Here is a 19,964-nt window from a genome sequence, read left to right as displayed (position 1 = left end):
AAACTATTCTGCAGTCACGAAGGACTGAGTTTCCTCTCCCCTGACAATCTCATTCAGCTTCAAATATATATCTATCCAACATCTCTATGAGGAAACAAGGGATAAACAAGGAGTGAGACATTTCAGGAGGGCAGGGCAGCATTATATAGCACTGAGGTGTTAGTGAGGACTAAGGGAAGAGCTGCTTATATAAAGCAAGAGGTAAACAAGAAGATTTTCCTTATAGGCTTTTTTAAGAGGAGATCAGTATTCATCTCCCACCTGTGCTGCCCTGGAAGAACTCTGCACTCTTAAGACAGGTGAGCACAGGGCCTTCCCAGGCTCCTTTGTCCCAGGGTGTCTGACAAAGGCTGGCAGGGAAGGCCAGGTCACAGCCAGACTTACTGTGGTGCTTCTAGAAGTCTGACACTACAGCACAGCACAACAGCCCACAGCTGTAGTTCCTGCCCTGCCAGAGCTCACTGGCCTGTGGGGAGCCTGCCCTTTGCCTGGCCAGGCTGCAGGGACTCCCAGCAGCACAGCCCTGAGCCTCCAGCCATGATCCAACAGCAGCAAAGCCAAGAGCAGGGCACTGAGCCATGGGCAAGGGGAGTGAAAGGACAGGGATGGAGCTGGGCTGGCACGGATCGGGCAGCTGGACAGGAACCTGCTGGGCAGAGCAGCACCAGCCAGCACACACCCCAGCACCCTGCCAGCAGCTCCCACCCCCTGCAGCACACTGGCACATCCCAGCCTTTAAAGAGATGCTTGGGGCAGTGGGCACAGGTGGGAAAAAGGCAATCTCTGTAGATGACTGTCAGCCAAGCCCCCTGGACAGAGGAGCAAAGTGACTGGCTGTCAGGGAATGCACGTGTGGGACAGGGCTGCCTTGGCCAGCAGAGCCCACAGACAGTGGCGAATTGCTAAAGTGAGCTTTTACTGGCTTCCAGGGAGTCTGTATCAGCTTGTCCAGTTACTCAGCCAACAGCAACGCTGATGATACCTGCTGAAGACAGGGTTTCCCTTGGTGACACAAATAATCATCCTGATTTGAAAGCCTTGACACTTGTCCTGTAATACAAAATGAATGTGTGCCTTCCAGAGCAACAAAACCTAGATCCTCTCCAGTTATTTCCTGAAAATGCCTAGCACAGCTCTCTAGGAAATCCCAAAGGACATGGCAAACATGTTTAACTCCAGAGTATTATGTGAGAGTGCTACAGAAGGAATGAGAAAATTTTTAGGAGCAGGGACACTTTCACAAGCTGCTCAGTCACTTTACACTCTGATATGGCAAGTCATGCAACTTCTGTACACAGAGGGGGAGAGAAAAATGGAGAAAAAGACTCAAAGGAATGAGTGGGAGGTCTGTATTTTCAACATTAAAATTAATGCAAATCTCTGTTAGCTAAATTTAATTTTTTCAAACCACAAGAATTCAGTGGGTTTTTTTTTTTTAAATCACAAGCTTCATTTTCATCAATCTTCTGTATCAGTCTTTCCTTTCCAAACAACACTTCTCCACTAAAATAATGAAACCCATTTTTACTATTCTAAGACCATCTCTCTTGGCAAATGTTATCCACAATAACCAATACTAGGGTATACCAATATCAGCTGAAGGGAGTTACCATCTTTATTTTCATTTTAAGTTCACAGCCTTTTGATGTCTTCACATTCACTTGATTGCTGTTTTCTGCTTTTAGAAACTACAATTATCAAGCCTGATGATTCCTGGTTTTGCCAGAAATTTTGCTGGCTATCTCAACCTCAGTGTTCTTGTTCAGCAAGAAGTCTTTCTGAGCATGAGTATCAACCACTGAAAGTCTGACTCAAGGATGACAGCAGAATAATTTACATAGAAGCCCTTTCCCATCCCAAGTATTTGTTTCTATGCTCACAGCCTCTGCCTGAACAATTTCATAAACTTTCAGGTTTTTGTACTTGTAGAGACAGTATATGATTTGCCAATACACTGAGTTGTGAGATTCCCTGCCTTCCCTTTCCGAGCAAGTATGAGTGCATGAGGAAACTCCACAGAATTCAGACACAAGTTTCCCAGGCACAAATCAACTCATCTCCCCAGCAAGTTTTGAAATCATTGTCAGTTAACACAGGAAAGATTAGTAGATAATACTAGACCACAGGGAACAAAGGAGAGGTCTGTTCCTCACACCAGGATTTCCAGCCCTAAGTTACAGGTCATGGCTAAGGTCAGTGGCCACTGGCAAAGTCATCCCCTGTTTACTGCACTGACAGGCAAGGTGCTCATCTGTGAAATGCAAAATTATTTGCAGCACAGTTTTAAGGTAAATAACTGTGGGTATCAGTTTGCCTCAGAAAAGCACATGATGGTTCAATAGCTCATTAATAACTGGCAAGACATCCATGAAGCAGAGACAGAGCAGTCAGCTGGAAACTGCAGTGCAATCAGGCAGCTGTCCAAAGATAAGCCAATCTTTTTAACATTGTTTAGGGGGTCTGAAAGTGCTCAAGAAGCAGTCACCAGAGGAAGCATAATACTCATGGCCAGACTCCATTAGAAAGGATAATGCTTTTGTTTTTCTCCTTCTTTTTGACTCTTGATGTAAAACTAGGGGTAAACTCTGTATCCACAGAGTACAGGCTACTATCAGGGACAGTCAATTCTGGGACAAGTACTAGAGGAAAAAACACAGAAGGTACATAAAGAAAAAAGCAATTCTAGGCAGTCACTTGAAGTCATGTTTGAATACTTGCTGAAAAATATTTTAAAATAAAGTACTCAAAGGGTTGTTACCTGCTCCATATTGTATCCATGCTTCTCTTTAGCAATGGCAATATATTCATCCACTGAAAAACAAAGAGAAGGTGTAAGTGCATTTCATATAATGATCTCATCTCCCCTTTTCTTTCCCAATCTAAAACCCAGATCTGCAGCTCTGACTTCAGCCCTCCACAGAGAACTTTCATGAACAGCTCCTGTTTCCAACAATTCAGGAACAGAAGAAAATGTAAGAAAAACAAGCCACCAGACAAACTATGTATTCTCCTTAAGCCTAAATGATCCATGATATCCAATCCAGTCCCAGTACTTCTCAAACACAGACTATAGTATTTCAGAACTTGTTCATCAAAACTGTAGACATGACTGTGTCAGCTGCTTTTTGGGGTGAGTGTTCATTTTGTGGTGGGTTTTTTATGAGTTGGTTGGTGGTGATTTTTTTAATAGACCCAAATTAGTTGTTTTCTTAAGGAAAAACATCCCCAGACACAATCCATGCCTTCCAATACTGCCTGAATCCTAGTGCTGCACAACCACTGCAGATTTTTGGTAAATTTTTCATTTCTTAACTCTCAGCAATTTTTATCTTGGACCAAACCCCACACTCTTGTATCATTATGCCCCATGAGCTTTTAATCTTTACAATGTGAACATGCACTGGGAAGTTACATTTTGTATAGTGGGACTAAACCAAATGTCTTCACTCAGAGTGACTGAGCCCACATTATGTCCAACAGCATCTATTTGAGAGGAATGGACCAAAGTTAGTAGCAGTGGTGGTGTTGTGAAGACTGTGTGCCCTTGTGTCTGATCATTATTAACCACACTATAATGATAGTAACACCCTTGAAAACAAATTAATCCAAAAGGTGAGACTCCTGCTTCACCTTTTACAGGTTGCCTGTACAGTCCCCAATAACATGCTAAAACTGATACACCTAAAACTGATACACACAGCCAAAGTTTTCATCCTTATACAAAAATCAGACTTCACAATGAGTCACACAGCAATGAACTCAAAAATCATTCCCCCTTCTTTTTCTACAGATACCCAGGGAAGGATGAAAGCAAGTTACAGTGCTGAGCACCAGACTCACGGAGAGCATACACAGCAAGGAAATGGTTCTGTGTGCTCTGCAGCTAAGGAAGCCACATTTCCCACAGTCTGGGCCTCAAATGTGCTTCTTGCCTATTTTCTATCTTTATGAACACTTTTATGGAATAGCATAGTATTCTTTAAAGCTTTTCCATCAAGCTGGGACAGTCCTCAATTATTCCTTCAGCTTATTAAGTAAGCTATAAGCTCAAAAGGTACTGTGAAAACAGAAAGGATAAATCAGAAAACACACAGCAGGAGAGCAGCAGCCTCTTATTTTCAACTTGTCATTAATAATAAGAATTTAGATCTAGGTACTTAAAAGTAGACGACCCATGTTTAGACTAGCCAATATGACATGGGATAGAAATCACAGACCTTCACATGAAAAGTACAAAAACTTTGCATTACTTTTTACAAAAATATGTTGGAAAAGAGGGACTTGTTAAGTGCCCTACAAAAGTACATAAGAATATTAATACAGCCACATGTTGTGCCAGGAGAAGAGCATGCTATAAACACAGGCACAGCTCCACATTAGCAAGGACATTCCATGAGGTTCTTGTCCTTCCAGGCTCCCACCTGCACACCATGGCAACTCCCTACAGGAGTTGCTGACAAACCTGTACATTGCTCCATGTTTTAGATCCACTCAGGAAATGTTTTATTAGCCTGTTGGAAAAAGGTCTAGCCACAACCATTCATTTGCATTACTACAACACAAACACATCTGTCTCTCTAAGTCAACAAATTATTTCTAAGAACCACGTTGAACTGAGATGAAAATCATCCATTCTTGCAAACAACCTTTTCTTGTACAAGGGAAACATAATAAAATAGTTGCAAAGGCAGTGGAGGTGCTTGGGACAATGACCAACTTCCTAGGCTGAATCTGCTGCATTGCCTAATAGAACATCCTGAGGGCTACCAATGCCTAGTACAAACCCTGAAAATCAGCTTCACCACAGAAGAAAAAAAAAAAAAAAAACAACTTGCAAAACCACATCACAAGCAGAGAACATGATCCAGAAGAGGCATAGAGGGTAAAGAGGGACAGAGAAGGGAACTGCCTCATATATACACCATCCCTTCCCTCCACATGCCCAGTGGGGCAGGGAACCTCAGCAGGATGGGGGGCAGAACAGCAACTTCAGGTGCCTCCAGAGTTACAAAACCAAATCAAGAGCAAAGGCTGCCAGGAAACCCTATATGCAGCATTTCCCTGTAGTTCAGCTAAATGCTCTCTGCTTCCTTAAAAAACAGATATTGCACATGCAGTGTTATATATTTTGTTTAAGGAGGACATGAAGGAAGGAGGAGGGAAAGGAGCTGAATTCTCTCAAGTCCAAGGCTGAATTAAGCTCCTGAATGCTAAGTACTACTGCATTAACTACCCTGCTTTCACTGTGCAAAGATCTACAGCTCCTCATTTGACTTCAGCATCTGATCCTTTAATACATACAGAGAAGAGATGAGGTTGTTCTCCTTTCCAGCATATTATCCTTCTTATGCCTGATGTTAAGTAACGAAAACACACTTGCTCCCCAAAAAATCATTACAGCCTTTTCTCTCCTAACTAAGCAACAATATTAGCAAGGTCCCCACATACAATTTCCCTTCCAACAAGGCAATACACCACTGAGCCAAACAGTAGATTGTGAGTGACTAGACAATATGAAAGTAAGCTTTCAGGGAAAGATGCTTTTACTGTCATGGTAGGCTCTGTAACACCTCAGCGTCATATCTCATTGTTACAGTGGAGAAAGAGAAAAGAAGAATAAGAAAAAGGCAATAAGGCAGTAAAGTGACCGTGAGCACACAGCAGCAGTACTCCTAAACACTAAAAGAGCATCTGTGGGCGAAGGACAGACAAGGAGTACACCACCACGCTGTCACCTTGGCTTGTTTCCTGCCTGCTTACTGCCCCTCCTGCTCGTCATTTCTTGGCTAATTGTGAGCTCACTGGCTCTGATGCTGGCACCAGAGGAATGACAGTCCCCTGAGCAATCCTTCCGATCGCTCTTTCTTTGCCTTCCCCCTCCATATGAAGTAGGCAAGGAAGAGCACGGCACCAGCTGAGTCACAGGATCCCTTTAGTCTCCCATACCAGTAAAGCCTGGAATTGCCACAAGCTCAATGCTTCACATGCCACACCAGATAAAGAAGTGTCCTCTTCCATCCCTGCCTTCCCTCTGCACCTCCAGCAAGCACAGGGCAGCGGGCACGGGGAATTGTGCTCGCTGTGTTTCAGTGGCATTCATTCAGTCACGCTCGGTGTGTAACCCAGCAATCTGCTTAGACATCACAGGAGCCTGGGGCAGAGCCCTGCTTACACCACAGAGACAGCTTGCCAGCACAGCTCTGAGCTGCTTTCCAGAAGAGAACAAGCAAGAGCAGCAGAGCAATCCCAGCCCATTTCCCCCAGCATATAATACACCACCAAGCACTCTTCTTACCAGCATAACTTTTTCCTGAACAGGGCAGGTAAGAGCATCCTCACCTCCCATCCAACTCATCTCCTTACACCAGAAAGATATTTCAACACAGACCAGGCCAAAAATACAATGAAACTTGAATACAGACAGTTGTGTGACAGGAGATGCATTGCTCCTCTGAAGGCTCTTGTTGCTACTAGAAACCAGATGGGGGGAGGGACAGACAAGAGAACCATAAAATGTATTTCTTCACCTACTTGGCTACATTTCTTCTCTTATGTGCATTTTAGCTGGGTTGGGGTGAGCAGGATCCCTCTGTCCACCCCACACCCAAAATGGAGTGAGCATTGCCCCAAAGAGCCCCTTCCTACAGCCAGTCATGCTCAGGAAAGCAGGAGAAGCACAAAAGGCAGGGATGCAAAGGGAACAGAGCCTCACGTACACACTGTCACCAGCAAAGAGGGGCACAGAGTGCTCAGATGCTACAAGACATCTCCCAGATAAGAGGTAACTGAAGGACCCTGGGTGTAGCACTAAGACAGCCAAAGAGGTAAGGGAAATGGAAGGGAGTGGCAAAGAAAGCACAGAAAGATGTTTCCTGCCCTCTAGAGAGGGGAGTTTGACCAAAATGGTGCCCTTAACTCCCTGAATTGTTTTCTTGTTCCCAGCCAGCTTTCTCGTAAAGATTTGCCTTTTGCTAACTCACCTCCCTGCAAAAATTCCTCACCAGAGGCAAAAGAAAGAGGAACCTCTTGGCTGACACAGGGAAGGAAGAAAAAGAGCAAACAACTGCATTGCTGATTTTCAGTCCCACATCCTTGAACAGTGAATTGAGACGTAAAACATGAGCATTTATTTCAGGAGGGCGGGAGAACTGTGAAAAGAGAAATGCCTGAAAAGAATGACTCCCCTTATCACCATTTGATCACATTTCAATCTCTGAGTGGGTCCTTGTGGAGAATTTCTCCCCCCACCCAAATTGCTTGTCAATGACCCCACAAGAATCACATTGTGTTCAGCAGAGGCAATGACTCCAAGGCAGGTTTGCAGCATGAGTGAGTGTGCTAAAGCCTATAGAAAGCAACAGGAATGCAGAGGTAGAGCTGTTGCTGCAACCTCAGTTCACCCCTATTACTAGGGTACTGCAGGAGCTCTACACACTTTGCATATTATGTGATGCAATACCCTGGCAGAAGAGGGTGAAATGAGGACAAAAGCAGCATCCTTTGCAGCCTCAGTAATGTGTTTCACAGGGTTTGATCAATGCTGGAACCTGCAAGGAATTCTGGATGTTGCCATACATCTTTCCCTCCCCTCCATCTCCCCTGAGAATAGGAAAAAAAAAATGAAAGGGAAAAAAAAAAAAAAGAGATAGTCAAGACCCAAAATAAATCTATACTATATAAAGAAAATAAAGACATGTAGACACGTGAAACTTTTCCAAATTCCAAAACACAATTATGACGGTAGGCAAACAACGGAGCAGGTTTCGCCTCGCCGATGACAGCGAGCAGCTGCATTGCCGCGCCGCTGCCCCGCAAGGGCACCCGTGGAACGCTCCTGCCACCTCGTGGCCCCAGCTCGGCACACAAAGCTGCCAAAGGCACAGCAGCCTGCTCAACCTGCTCCCTGAAGTTAGCTGCAACTGGAAACGGGGGAGGCAGGCGAAAACCCCCAACAAAATCACTTAAATGAAGCTAAACTCCACCTGATCTCGGAGGTCGTTCTAACCTTAATTATTCTGAGCTTCTGTTCAAAAGGTTCTCATGCCTTGGAAAAGCTATTTTCTCTTCTTGGTAAGATGTGATGTAACAGGCAGGAGAAGAGAGGGAGACAGAGCACAGAGGTGTTTTGTGTCCTGTGCTGACCCACCTGGGCAGGCACACAGCTTCCTTTATCACCTTTTCTAGGAACAGAGAGTGCTAGTTACACAGACACAAAGGCTGCTTAAAAACCTCTTCACACAACTGAAGGCACAAGAGGATTTGGGCTTCAAGTCCACTGCATCTGCAGCAGATGAGGATAAAGTGTGGATGCAACTGCAAGGCAAAGGAGAAATTACCCCTTACCTGGAGAAGCTTTCTTGGATAGGACCAAGAGAAAATATGCTGGAGCAGGACATGGTAACTTGAGTCATGGGATTCCACAGAATCTATCAACCTCCCACCCTGTTGCTCAGATTTGACTTCTGTACCAAGGGTCACAGGGTACCAGCGCATTAGAAGTCTCCTAGGGCCGCAGGACCAGACTAAGCACTCCTATCTTCCATCCACCTCCTTCCACTTGTGAGCACAGGCACCTGCCTGGAATCCCAGGGACCCACACTGGCACACTGTGCCACCCAAAAGCTCTTTCCCAGCACATCAGTTTCCTCCCCAAGCATGCAGTTTAAGGCATACAAGCACTGAGTGGTGGCTGGCAGTATGGAGATGCTCTGACCTCCTAGGAGGAGCAGTCCTGGACTGTCCTGTCACCAGCCCTACCCACACAGGCTGCCCCTTTGTCCTGTGCCAGCTCTGCAGCCACTCAAGGCACTGACCACCACCAAAGCTGAAAGCTACTCATACAAGTTTTATATGACTGTGTAGCATATAAAAATCTCTTTTATTGGGAGGTTGCACAAGCCTGAGAAATGACGAGCCCTCCTAGTTTCAGCAAGGAATGAGACTGACTCAAGCCAAAAGTGAGACTCATTCCTTGCCCCAGCACAGTACAGTGGCAGGGATAATCAGGCAGGTAGGAACAGGTCTACATAAACTTGCACTGGGGTGAGGAAAAACCTGTTCACAGAACCACACCTGGAGCACAGAAACTGCAGCCTGAGAGAGAATAAATCAAGGAATAAAATAGAGTGCTCCACTGCTGGGAGATTTATCCTCTTAAAAACCCTAATACCTACCAAGAGTTTCCTTTGTCACACAAAGGCAATCGGTCCCCAAGCAGTGCACACTAATAAACTAAAAAGAAACACTGTATTTCCTACCTCCTTTTTTATTATTTTTTATTCTGCTCTTTGCATGGCCTGCACCTAAGGACAAGTTCAAAGCTGAAACCTCAGTGATGGTTAAAGATACCACTCATCTGCCTTTAGATTTTGCTTCACCAGCTAGAAAGCTGTACTACAGACACTATGAACTGACTAATTAACATCATTTTTGTGGCTTGCCAAAACTATTTAAACTCTTTACTAAGGAAGGCCTTTTGTTAGTACACACATAACTTTTAAAGCCTTTACCAATGGATGTTCCTTCCTGAAGCTGCACCCTCTGCTGACACCATCACACCATGAAAAGTCTCTAAAAACAGCATGTACACAGGGCAGTGTGTTAATGAGGACTGCCAGAAGGGAAGCCAGATGGGTGATGCTCTCTGCTGCTGCTCTCTCCTTCAGAAGGGCCATGTGGATGCCCATGGTAAGGACATGCACAGAGGATCCTCTGGGAAAAAAGAATGCTTCTTACACATTCATCACATTCAACCTACAGTCAGAACTTTGCTCTGCCATAGCAAATGAGTTAGCTTTAGCATAGTCTGCCATAGCAAATGAACACCACTTTACTGGAGGAATGGCACAGGTTTAAATATCTACAGAGCCCTGGGTACCACAAACCCAGATGTTGCCAGATGTGCTACAGAAAACTATGAGAGAGATCTGACAAGGCAGTAACAAAGAGGAAATACTGTCTTTGGGATCTAGCACAGAACAGGAAGAGCCAAATGAGATAACCATGGGACCTAAACTGTGACCATATGAAATCCAAGCATGGCTATCATTTAGCACTGCAAGCCTGATCCTAAATCAGACACAGACACTGGACTGTATTAAATGTAATTATCAGAGCAATTGATATTGGGTTTAAAGCCCATGTGAGAAACAGAACACATTAGCTTCTGGCAGGGAGCAAACATTCATTCCCACGTATGACAACAAGTTACAAGACAGGATAAATGCATTCAGAAAACACTGAAACAACAAAGTGAGTTTATGGCAGAATAGCTCTTTGCATTATTCAGTACAGTGCTCTCAATTCAGTCCGAGAAGCTCTAAAGCCAGATTTATTCTGCTGTCAAACTTTGGCTTGAGTTCACTCCACTAGGAGGTCACAGCCTAGGATTATACACTTCAACTACAGGCAGCAACACAACCAAGCAACTCAAGTAGCAACTTGAGCATTATCAACACAGTTGTAGCAAGAGGTAGATTGTTAAATCAAATATAATCATTGTTCAGTGCAGGGGATTCTAACCTGGGTTAGAAGTAACTCCTTTGCACAGATTTTTGCATAGAAATTATCATGTTCACTCCTTGAGAATGCCTGATCCAGTGAATGCTTTCCAAAAGCCATATTTGCCAATTTGAAAATAAACAAACACCCAAACAAACACCACTACCAACACACCAATCTGATACACACTAATGACACAATCAGTATGGGAGTCCATAGAGTCAGGTTACTAGCAATCCCATACAAGGTTTCAGAACCCTGCCTAGGAACATTCTCATCTCTTCATCCACGTCATGCTTTATACATTGAAATTCTTGGTCTGCAAAACAGTCAGTAGGAACAGTATAAAACTTCATTGAGCAACCTGCTGCCAACCAGCTTCAGAAGCCACCAAGGAATATCCAGACTGAAAACACTCTAAAGAGAGTGAAACCTTCCACAAGGTCAATTTTCCAACCTCAAAGAGATTTTGAAAGCTCCTAAAAACCAGAACTATAATATTCTCTGCTGTTGGAGGAATGCAGACTAATGAAAGCCCTGTATCAGAGCCAGGCTTCCTAAAGAGCATGTGTAACTCCACTTCCCCACAAGACAGGGCCTTTGTGCAGCACGAGGGAACATGCACAAGGGGCATGCAGGAGCAGAATAGCCATCAGGTTAAATTACAGCTCATTATTATTGTTACTGATAATAAGGCCTGTGACAAGAAAGGAGAAGCCACGCTGACTCCCTTTATATTGGACACAAAAGCAAAAGAAATGATCAATTTGTCCCATGGCTACCTCCTTGAGGGATGCCACTTGGGCAGAAAGGAAGCATCAGGCAAGCCAGCAGTCAGCAAGAGGAAGGAGACAAGTCTGAGTCACACAGTTGCTGCCCTCAGCAGATGGGCATCACCCCACCACAGGCAGGTCAGCCTTTGGGAGACACTAACATTCAGCACATCCCTTCTTGCACTTATCTGCTTCCTATAGGCTTAGAAGTAGAAGAGGTACAAAGCTGTGTCTGACCTCTCTAAGAAGTCCATGCAGAAAGACAGCAAAGTTCCACAGCCAGACCTTGAATGACATAATCCTTACAGTAGCCTCTAAACCAAAGCAGTAGTGTTATGCTGAGGGATATTATGGCAATAAAATACTGCCAAATTAAGTTGTTTTAGAAAAAATTGAGTTACAGATTCATAGAGCACATGCTGAAACTTGGATTACATGCAGGCTCTCAGCCCTCAAGGCTGACCCTAAGACACTCTGTGGAAAAGCCTATGATAAATCAATGTTACTAAACAGACCCTGGAATATGAGTGGTGGGTTACCACGGTTTTAGTCAGGAGTTAGAAATCCAGTCCTTACTGAGAAGTTAGTATGTATTTATATTACCACTAATGCTTGCAATGCTAGAAAATTCACTACAACCCTACCACAATTTGAACCTGCACAAGAAGCACATGAACAGGGAAGTAACTTAAGGTAGAGTGCAAAAGTAAGAGTATAGGAAAATTAAGTAGTAGGAGTGGTTCCTAATTAGAGCAAATGATGCCACAGCAAACACATAACAATGAGGGAAGCTCTGGCACATGTCCTGGAGAAAGCCAAGCTGCTCTGCCTCCTGCACTAGCAGGTCTGTAAAGGTCACACTTGGCAGCACATGAACTCATCACAGCAAGCTGTTAGGGCTATGACCTCCTCAAGCATTCCTCCATGAAGACATCTCCCACAAGAGATCCTCCCTGCCTGTGCACAGCTTCCATCACATACCTATAAACACGCATTTGCTGACTAACTTTGCTCTAAGGAAAAAAATTAAAAAAAAATAACATAGAAAGTTACGCTCAGTTTTCTGACCCTTCCTAATTTTTGCTCACAGCTACCATAAGAGACCAGACAAAACAACCCAGTCCTCTGCAATGCCCCAAGCCTACCATTCCCAGCAGCACTGGGGCACACTCAGCCCATCCCAGGGCAGGGCCAGGCAGGGTGAAGCAGCTGCAGCTCCTCCTTCTCGTCATACTGGTCCTACAACTCACACAGCGCCCATCAGGCTGGCTAAGGCTGCTCCCAAACCAATTTCAGATCAAGGCTCGCTGCCAGCTAACTCTGAGCACAGCCATCATCACTCCATTACATCCACGCCATCCTGTCTCTAAACTTCTCTCAGGAAAAGCTTCCGAGGAGCCCAGCACCGGCTCGATCACGCAGCAGCAGCAGCATTTCAAAGTGGGTCAGCCTGACACGATCAGAGCAGGCCTGGATCACACTGCAGGGAAAAGGAGGCACTAACAGGTGGCAGGAGAGAACAAGGCACATGAAGAAACTGGTGACTGCCTCCCCCTCCCAGCACAGCAGCAACAATTCCTCCAGGAAAACACAGCTACCTTAGATAAGACATGCTTTTCTTGGATAGTCTCCAACACATTCTCTTCTTCAGGCTTTTTTTTGTTTGTGGGCTTTGAGGGGAAAAAAAACCCAAACCAAAAAAAAAACCAATCCACTGTACCTTTGTTGCAATCCATCCAAATATGCACCCTAGTTCTCTCAAACTAAATTGCTTTCCTGACTCCACTACTGTGAAAGGGTTAAAAATTCATCTTAATTTAAATATGCATTCAGGATGCAGATACATCAACCTGCAGCAATAATGATGAAAGAACTGCTCTGAGATTTCCACACAGAGCTGCAACAGCAGCTAGCACAGCAGATGACAAACAAAGGGGAAACTGCAGCTAAGTTAGAGGCAACTCAGCCATTTCAGGGATACACCCACAGCCTTTGAATTCTGGTTATCATCTTTTTGCTATTCATAATATGCTACTATAAGCATCAAAAGTTGCCTTAGTTAAAACTAAAAATTGCATTCCTTCACCTTTGTCTTTTGAGCATTTTCTGAAGTGCAGTGACTGCAGCTGCTGGGAAGAGTGGTCATGACATTTATATTATTTATATTGTATTTCTATTTTATATTATTCATTTTTATTATTTCTACAGCTAAATTCAAGCAGAACCTTAAATTAAACACTAATTCTTTCATTTCTGAATTCATGGAAATGCATTCTTCAGCTACTGTATTTACATCCAAGCTTCACAGCTGCCAGGTTCGCTGCATGACATGAAATTTGGATTAGGGATAAACATAAACCCAATTCTGCTTCTACATTAATCCTTTTTGCTGCCACTGGGACAGACAACAAACTGATATTTCTAGGTAAGGAGCACACACAAACAGCACAAACCTAAGTTTGGATTTTTTTGCCATCTTTACTTGAGCAACAAAAGGTCAGCATGTACCTTCAGGAGACAATCACAGCTCCTGAAGTCCACCCCTTAGAGACCTAGCAGCTCTTTTTTCAGTACTCATACATACTACTACCAAAAAAACAAGGAAACCAACACCTCAACAAGTAAAAGCTTGGACACAAACAAGCAGAAAAATCCCAAAACAGAAGCACACTACACATACATCTTCCTCCACAACCTCCCTCAGCCCTCAGCCAACTGCAAAAAAACTCCCAACTATAGCCTCAGCTGAGAGTTCAACAACACTTTTTTCTCTCTGGTAGCAAAGCCCAAGCAGCTCCTACTCTCCCATCCCTGGCCAAGGTAGCTGCACTTTCACTGAGCATCAACACAACCTTTTGTGGAATCACAAACCAGGTCATGACAGAGGACAGAGCGGAGAGTGGATTCAAAATAAAACAACAATTTCAACTGTTTCAAGGACTTTGATTAGGGAATGATGGAGAGGAGGGATTTAAGAACAGCTTTTCTGATACAAGACATATCCTCTGCCTCACTGCTGCTGCCTGAGGAAGGGTGCCTGTGTGCTGGGGAGGACATGGCTCTCAAATATCCCTGAAGCAATATTCCCTTCCATTTTAAATACATCCTGTAAATAGGGGCTTTATTTTCTAAAAGGGAGATTTTAAGATCAGCACTTTCCCCAGACTACAATCTCCCATTTGTGGTTTTCTGCCCATATTTATTTATTGCACTCTACACCCCATGGAAAATGAGAGCTAATGACGATGTGACAGAGTCACATGTTCACAGAACTCACAAGGCAAAATAAGTAAGCCAAGGGGAAAGGCTATGTCCAAACATTAGCTCTTCCTAAAACAGCTATGGCCAGACACACACTGAAAACAGAGACCAGCTACACAAATCATGACCAGACACATGCAATAAACCTTAGAAGACATTTTCATGTTCTTTATTCTGATAAGTCATTTTAAATTAGAGAATAGACAAAACAGATTCCCAAGCTTGCTCAACAATCTCTTTGGAAGAAAAACTAGTTATCCAGCACCCATTTTATGCAAAGACTAACCCTTGAACTAAAGCAAGAGACAGATTCTGGCCACTCAAACCTGCACCCTGTCCTCAGAAATTCTGGCATTGACCATCACAACAGAGAGGAGCCAAAATTCACTTGCACCCTAAGAAGGCTGCTGACACACTAAGGACCAGGGCACACTTAAAAATGTTGTTGGGACATGGGCTTTTCAAATCCTGAATGGCAACTTGTAACTTCTTAGGGTGGAGCACCACCAACTCCCAAACAGTTACCCAGCCTGTGGCACAGCTAACTAAACCTTGCCCATCCAAACACCACAGGGTTAATATCTTCAGTAACCATAGCAACCAGCACTTCTTCCTCCATCAGAGCCTCAGCTGGCACATGACTGCCTTCCCAGCATCAGGTTTTGCAGCACATTTAGGGACTGCTCCCTTTCCCCCCAGCCACAGGGTGTGGCCAGGCACATTGGGAGGACATGGGAGCACTCAGCCGTTTCACCTAATTCTGGCATTTCTCTGTCCCCGTGTCCCCTGGTGGTTCTACTTCCCCCCCACAGAGGGAAGGGGGATGTGTGAATTCCCCCAATGTGCATCAAGGCAGGCATAATGTAAAGCAGGGAGCCAGCTGCAGCCTCAAAAGAGGAGATGCCACAGGATAACACAGGAAGGGACTGGTGAATGCTGAAGGTGGCAATGCCAATCAGCCATCGGGTTAAATGGAAGCAGCACTGCAAGACCAGAAAATCCAGCTGCCATCCATGACCCAGTGTCCCACAGGTATTAGGAACAGTGCTTGCCTGCTCATGACACCCCATAAACTGTAAATCCACTGGAGATATCCACCGAGATATCAGTGAGAAAACAAAACTCCCATCTAGCAGCACATGTATTCTGTCAAGAAGAGAGACAAAATATTAGTTTCAAAGCAGAGCTTATCACTAGCAAAACAACACATCTTCTTTTCTTGTGTGCACCTCTGAACTGCAGATGCATAAAAGCAATAATCACATCCTAGCCTCTCTCCTGGTGTCCATGCCTCACTCCTGGGCAGCTGCTGCATGCCAACACTTGCTCACTTCTAAACCAACCCAAAGTCATTTATTTGGTTCCACTCACTGGTGTGCTTGGCACAGAGAGAGACACTGCTGTTTTATTAATAGCTTCATGCTGGCCCAGCTCGATCCTGTGCAGGGTTTCCACAGCATCATTACAATGCATTTTTCACTATCTCCCCTCCTCCTTCACCACGTGCCACTCCAAGAGAGCAGATGCCTGTCTTCCACCTAGCTGTTCCTGCTCCTCAATGTCACCTTGCTCAAGGCATCATTCTTCCTCCTGTGTCCTTCCCCACCCTCTGTGACAGAGTCCCAGCACAGCCAGAACAGCTGCCCTCCAAGGCACCAAGGCCACAGAGCCTCTTGGGAGTCTCACTTGGACAGCAAGCTCTTTGTGAGAGGTGTGACCCAGCCACAGCACAGGGTATTTGGAGCAGAACTAGAAGGGGAGCAGTTATTTTAAGTCCAAATGTTCAGTTCCTGCGTAGTGACATTTCTTTCTTTCATCTTCAAAAGAGAAAGGACAAACTTCTAGTTTTGGGCTACCTTTGTGACTACTATGGTGGCACTGCTATGCAAGTGACCCCTCAAAGGCACAAGTCTGGCAGCAGATATGGACCATGTTGGCAGCATTCAACTCTGGTACTAATATGGGCAAGGCAGTAAGTGGTTTGTACCCAGGATTAATGGTTAGCAAGGCAGAGGATTAAAAAAAAAATCAGCAATATACCAACACATACTTTTGCTTTCATGTTCTCTTAATACATCCATCATTTCATGACATCCAGGCAAAAGGTTTCTCCAGTGTAATTAAAACATTTCTCCAGCACACAGGGTGCATGGGACCCCAACAAGCTTTTAACTAATTGTGAGAGCCTGGAGCATCAGGTGTGCAGATATCCACCAGGTCTTGGCTGACACACTGGTCTTGCTGGGATTCATTTCAGCAGCTTACAGGAGACCCTCCCACAACCTCCAACAGTTTAGCCAGCCCACTGCCAAACCCATCAGGTGCACTGCTCTGAGCACTGTCACAGATCTGCTCAGTGTTTTTTAGCACAGATTCCCCTTTAACAAGGGTGGGTTGCACAAGTTCCACTGATTGCACAGAACTCTCCTGCTCACAAGAGCTACAGCTCACTCTGAGAAAGAGCTGATTGTGCTGCTTCCATCTTCTTGCAGAGCCTCAGCCACAGGAACAGAGAAGAGCTCTGTGATTCTCAGGCACAGGATGGATTCAAGGCTTTGGAGTACAAACAAAAGAAACCACAGGTACCAATGGGTGCTGACTGGAAGGATTTGTTCACCCACACTTCAGCCTGAGAAGCAGCATTGAAATGGATGTGTTAGCTGGGACTCACCAATGTACAGCCCAAGGGGCTACACCAACCTCCTGGAGACCAGAGGAGAACTCCTTCCACTTGCAATTTCACACTGCCAATGAATGATCTCCCCCACCAAAGATAATACATCACAAAAATCCATGGTTTAAAAAGGCATCAAGAAATACAAGAATTCGTCACTTCCCTGGATAACTTCCAGTAGTCAATCTCCAAAAACAACCTCCACACACTTGGACATTTCATTTCAGTCTGTGTGGGCTTATTTTGCAGCCATCTATTTGTATTATGTGTGTCTCTTATTATGTCAAAATTTCTCTTTGAGAGAATAATTGACAATAGTCCCCTTTCAATCTCTTTTCATAAGCTAAACAGATGGGAGTTTGCTTCAGCTTCTGTTTCCAAATTGTTCCAGCAGCTCCTGTCTCCACCCTTTTCTCAGTTTTTAAACACTAAAGGCAAGGTTCATTCCCCTGAATGCTGCTGGGTGGAGAGGCAGTTCAGTGGCTACCTCACTCATTACACCCACACCATCTTCTGGGTCAAGCAGGACACTGGGAAGCTTTGCTGAATTACCTGCCCACAGTTTCCCCAAGATTGCTCTCTAAGCCATTTCCTTCCAAACCCCAGGCTGGATGTAGAAAGCCAGAGATTTCAGTACTGAGATTCACAATCCTGCAGTTGGTCATTAAGAGCCCATTGCTTTGGCAGCAGGCCAAGTGAGGAAAAGACCCAAAGCACTCCACAAGACTGTCAGTAGCATTAATTTTATTTACCATCCTGTCAGTCTACAGGCTCATCCACGATTCCATATCAATTCCCACATCACTGATGGAAATGCTGATCATCATCAGTCCTCTCACACATCCCCCTGGATGACATTTAATTTGGATTCACTATAACGATGCCAAGACTTGTCAGTGAACTTGAGGGATACTGGAGAGACCTCCTGGCTCCTGATGTTATTTCACCATAAACCAAAAAGCAGATTAGAGAACTCAGCTTGTGATACATTAGTAAGTGCTCTACAGCCATAGCAGAGTACTGGTGTTTTGGAGGAAGTTCCCATCCTTTGCAAGGAAGGGAATCAGGCTCTCATGCAATCAGTGCCTAACAGCTCTCTTGAATACATTAGAGCAATAAACTTATTTCTACCAATCAATCCATTTTTAGTTTCAAAAAAACAAAAGCTCCTACCTTCAGCAGGTTTGTTTTTCACAGCTCATTTTTAGCAAGTGCCAGATAGAGACAGGAATACCTGATTCCTTTCAAAAGGATCAGCTCAGATTGACACAAAACAAAGCTATGACCAACCAGCCCCCACCCTGTTCTCTCATTCCCTGCACAGCTGCCCTCTTCCCATCTGCCACCCCAAGGTCCCCTCAGCCACTCTCACAATGCTCCTTTGGATTTTTACTATTACTAGATACCTAATTTCTCAACTCCATCCCTCTGTATCAAATAGGCACCTGGGAGGTATTTTTTGTGCCATGCATGGTGCACTAACCTCATACTTCACTTCCCCAAACTCCAAATGAGTATTACTATTTTTTTGCTATACAGCAAGCAAAAACACCTTCTCTTTTGGAAGGTGAACTCACTAGTGAGTCTTACACTCTTACTAAAATATTCAAAATTTTGAGAAGCTCATTCAAGCCCCCATCTTATATTCACATTGTTTTCCCCAACTCTTTCACTGTACTAAAAGATAACTGCCACCTAGTTTTATTTATCAATGTCAAACTACTTTTTAAATTACCCTTTATGTTAATGACATCTTCTTAGCAGATATTATATCCCCTCTAGGCTCTCTGAGTATATTTCTGTGCCAATTACCGCAGAACACTCAGTTGAGAATTATTTTACTCAATTCCTCCTTTTTTTCCTCCATTCTATTTTCCCTCTTCAAGAAATCAGTTTCCTATCAGGCAGGAGTTAAAGGTTCCAAAGCTGAGCTGAGATTCAAAAGACATTCAGACTTGAGAAGGCAGCTACAGGAATCCTGTGTCAGACAGCCCATGAACAGTCACTCTTCTGGGTGGTGGCAACTATTTCTAGCTGTTATATCTCTTAAGAGGTTTCTAATAACTGTCAAATACATTCCTCTCCTCATCAGTCTTATTTATTTCAGCATCCAATAGCCAGCAGGGAGCAGACAAGGAGAGAAGGCAAACATGATCCTTGCAAAGCCTTTTTTATCTGCAGATCAGCACCATCATCGTTCTGTAACTTAAGGGGTAACTTGCTCAGTGAACAAATGCCCCAGGGCAGAGCACAGGCCCTCCATGACAAAGCCAGTTGCTGCAGAGTCTCTGCTGCCTTAATTTGCAAATGCCACTACATCTTCACATGTGCCTTAGCATGCATGCCAGGCCTTGGGTCTACAGGAAAATCAGGTATTCACTTAATAGTGCCACCTCAAGAACTGCAGAGGAACAGGAATGCATGATTCTCATTCCTGGCCCCCAAAATCAGAAACAAGGTATAAGCACAAAGTCAAAATAAGCTCTTTTCAGCTGCCTCCCCCCAAAGCGCTTAGGTTTAGTTACTGCATTCAAACTGCAGCCCTTTAATCAAGGAGCCCTACTTATTCATGAGGAGAACTGTAGCTAGACAAGCCTTTCAAACACAGGCTCTGCCATCTGGCAGCAGCACTGAGACTTGTTCCCAGACACACACAGAGCGCTGGTAATTGCCCTCACGTGGACTTGCAAGGCACTGCAATTGTTCTGGAATTTAAAACCTCCATGGGCTCCAGATGTGGATTTGTCTTTGTGGAG

General features: G+C 44.4%; 1 protein-coding gene across 1 annotated transcript in view; it reads right to left on the bottom strand.

The window, feature by feature from the left end:
• Nucleotides 1-19,964, bottom strand: part of RCOR1 (REST corepressor 1) — an 81,821-nt gene that overhangs the window by 20,771 nt on the left and 41,086 nt on the right. Inside the window, exon 4 of the mRNA XM_058026838.1 lies at nt 2,759-2,811. Within this exon, the coding sequence (XP_057882821.1) occupies nt 2,759-2,811 (53 nt within the window). The remainder of the gene's footprint in view (nt 1-2,758; nt 2,812-19,964) is intronic.

The sequence above is a fragment of the Melospiza georgiana genome, chromosome 6, assembly GCF_028018845.1.
Source record: "Melospiza georgiana isolate bMelGeo1 chromosome 6, bMelGeo1.pri, whole genome shotgun sequence".
NCBI lineage: Eukaryota > Metazoa > Chordata > Aves > Passeriformes > Passerellidae > Melospiza > Melospiza georgiana.
The sequence above is the reverse complement of the archived record's forward strand: the minus strand, read 5'-3'. Positions and strand labels throughout refer to the sequence as shown.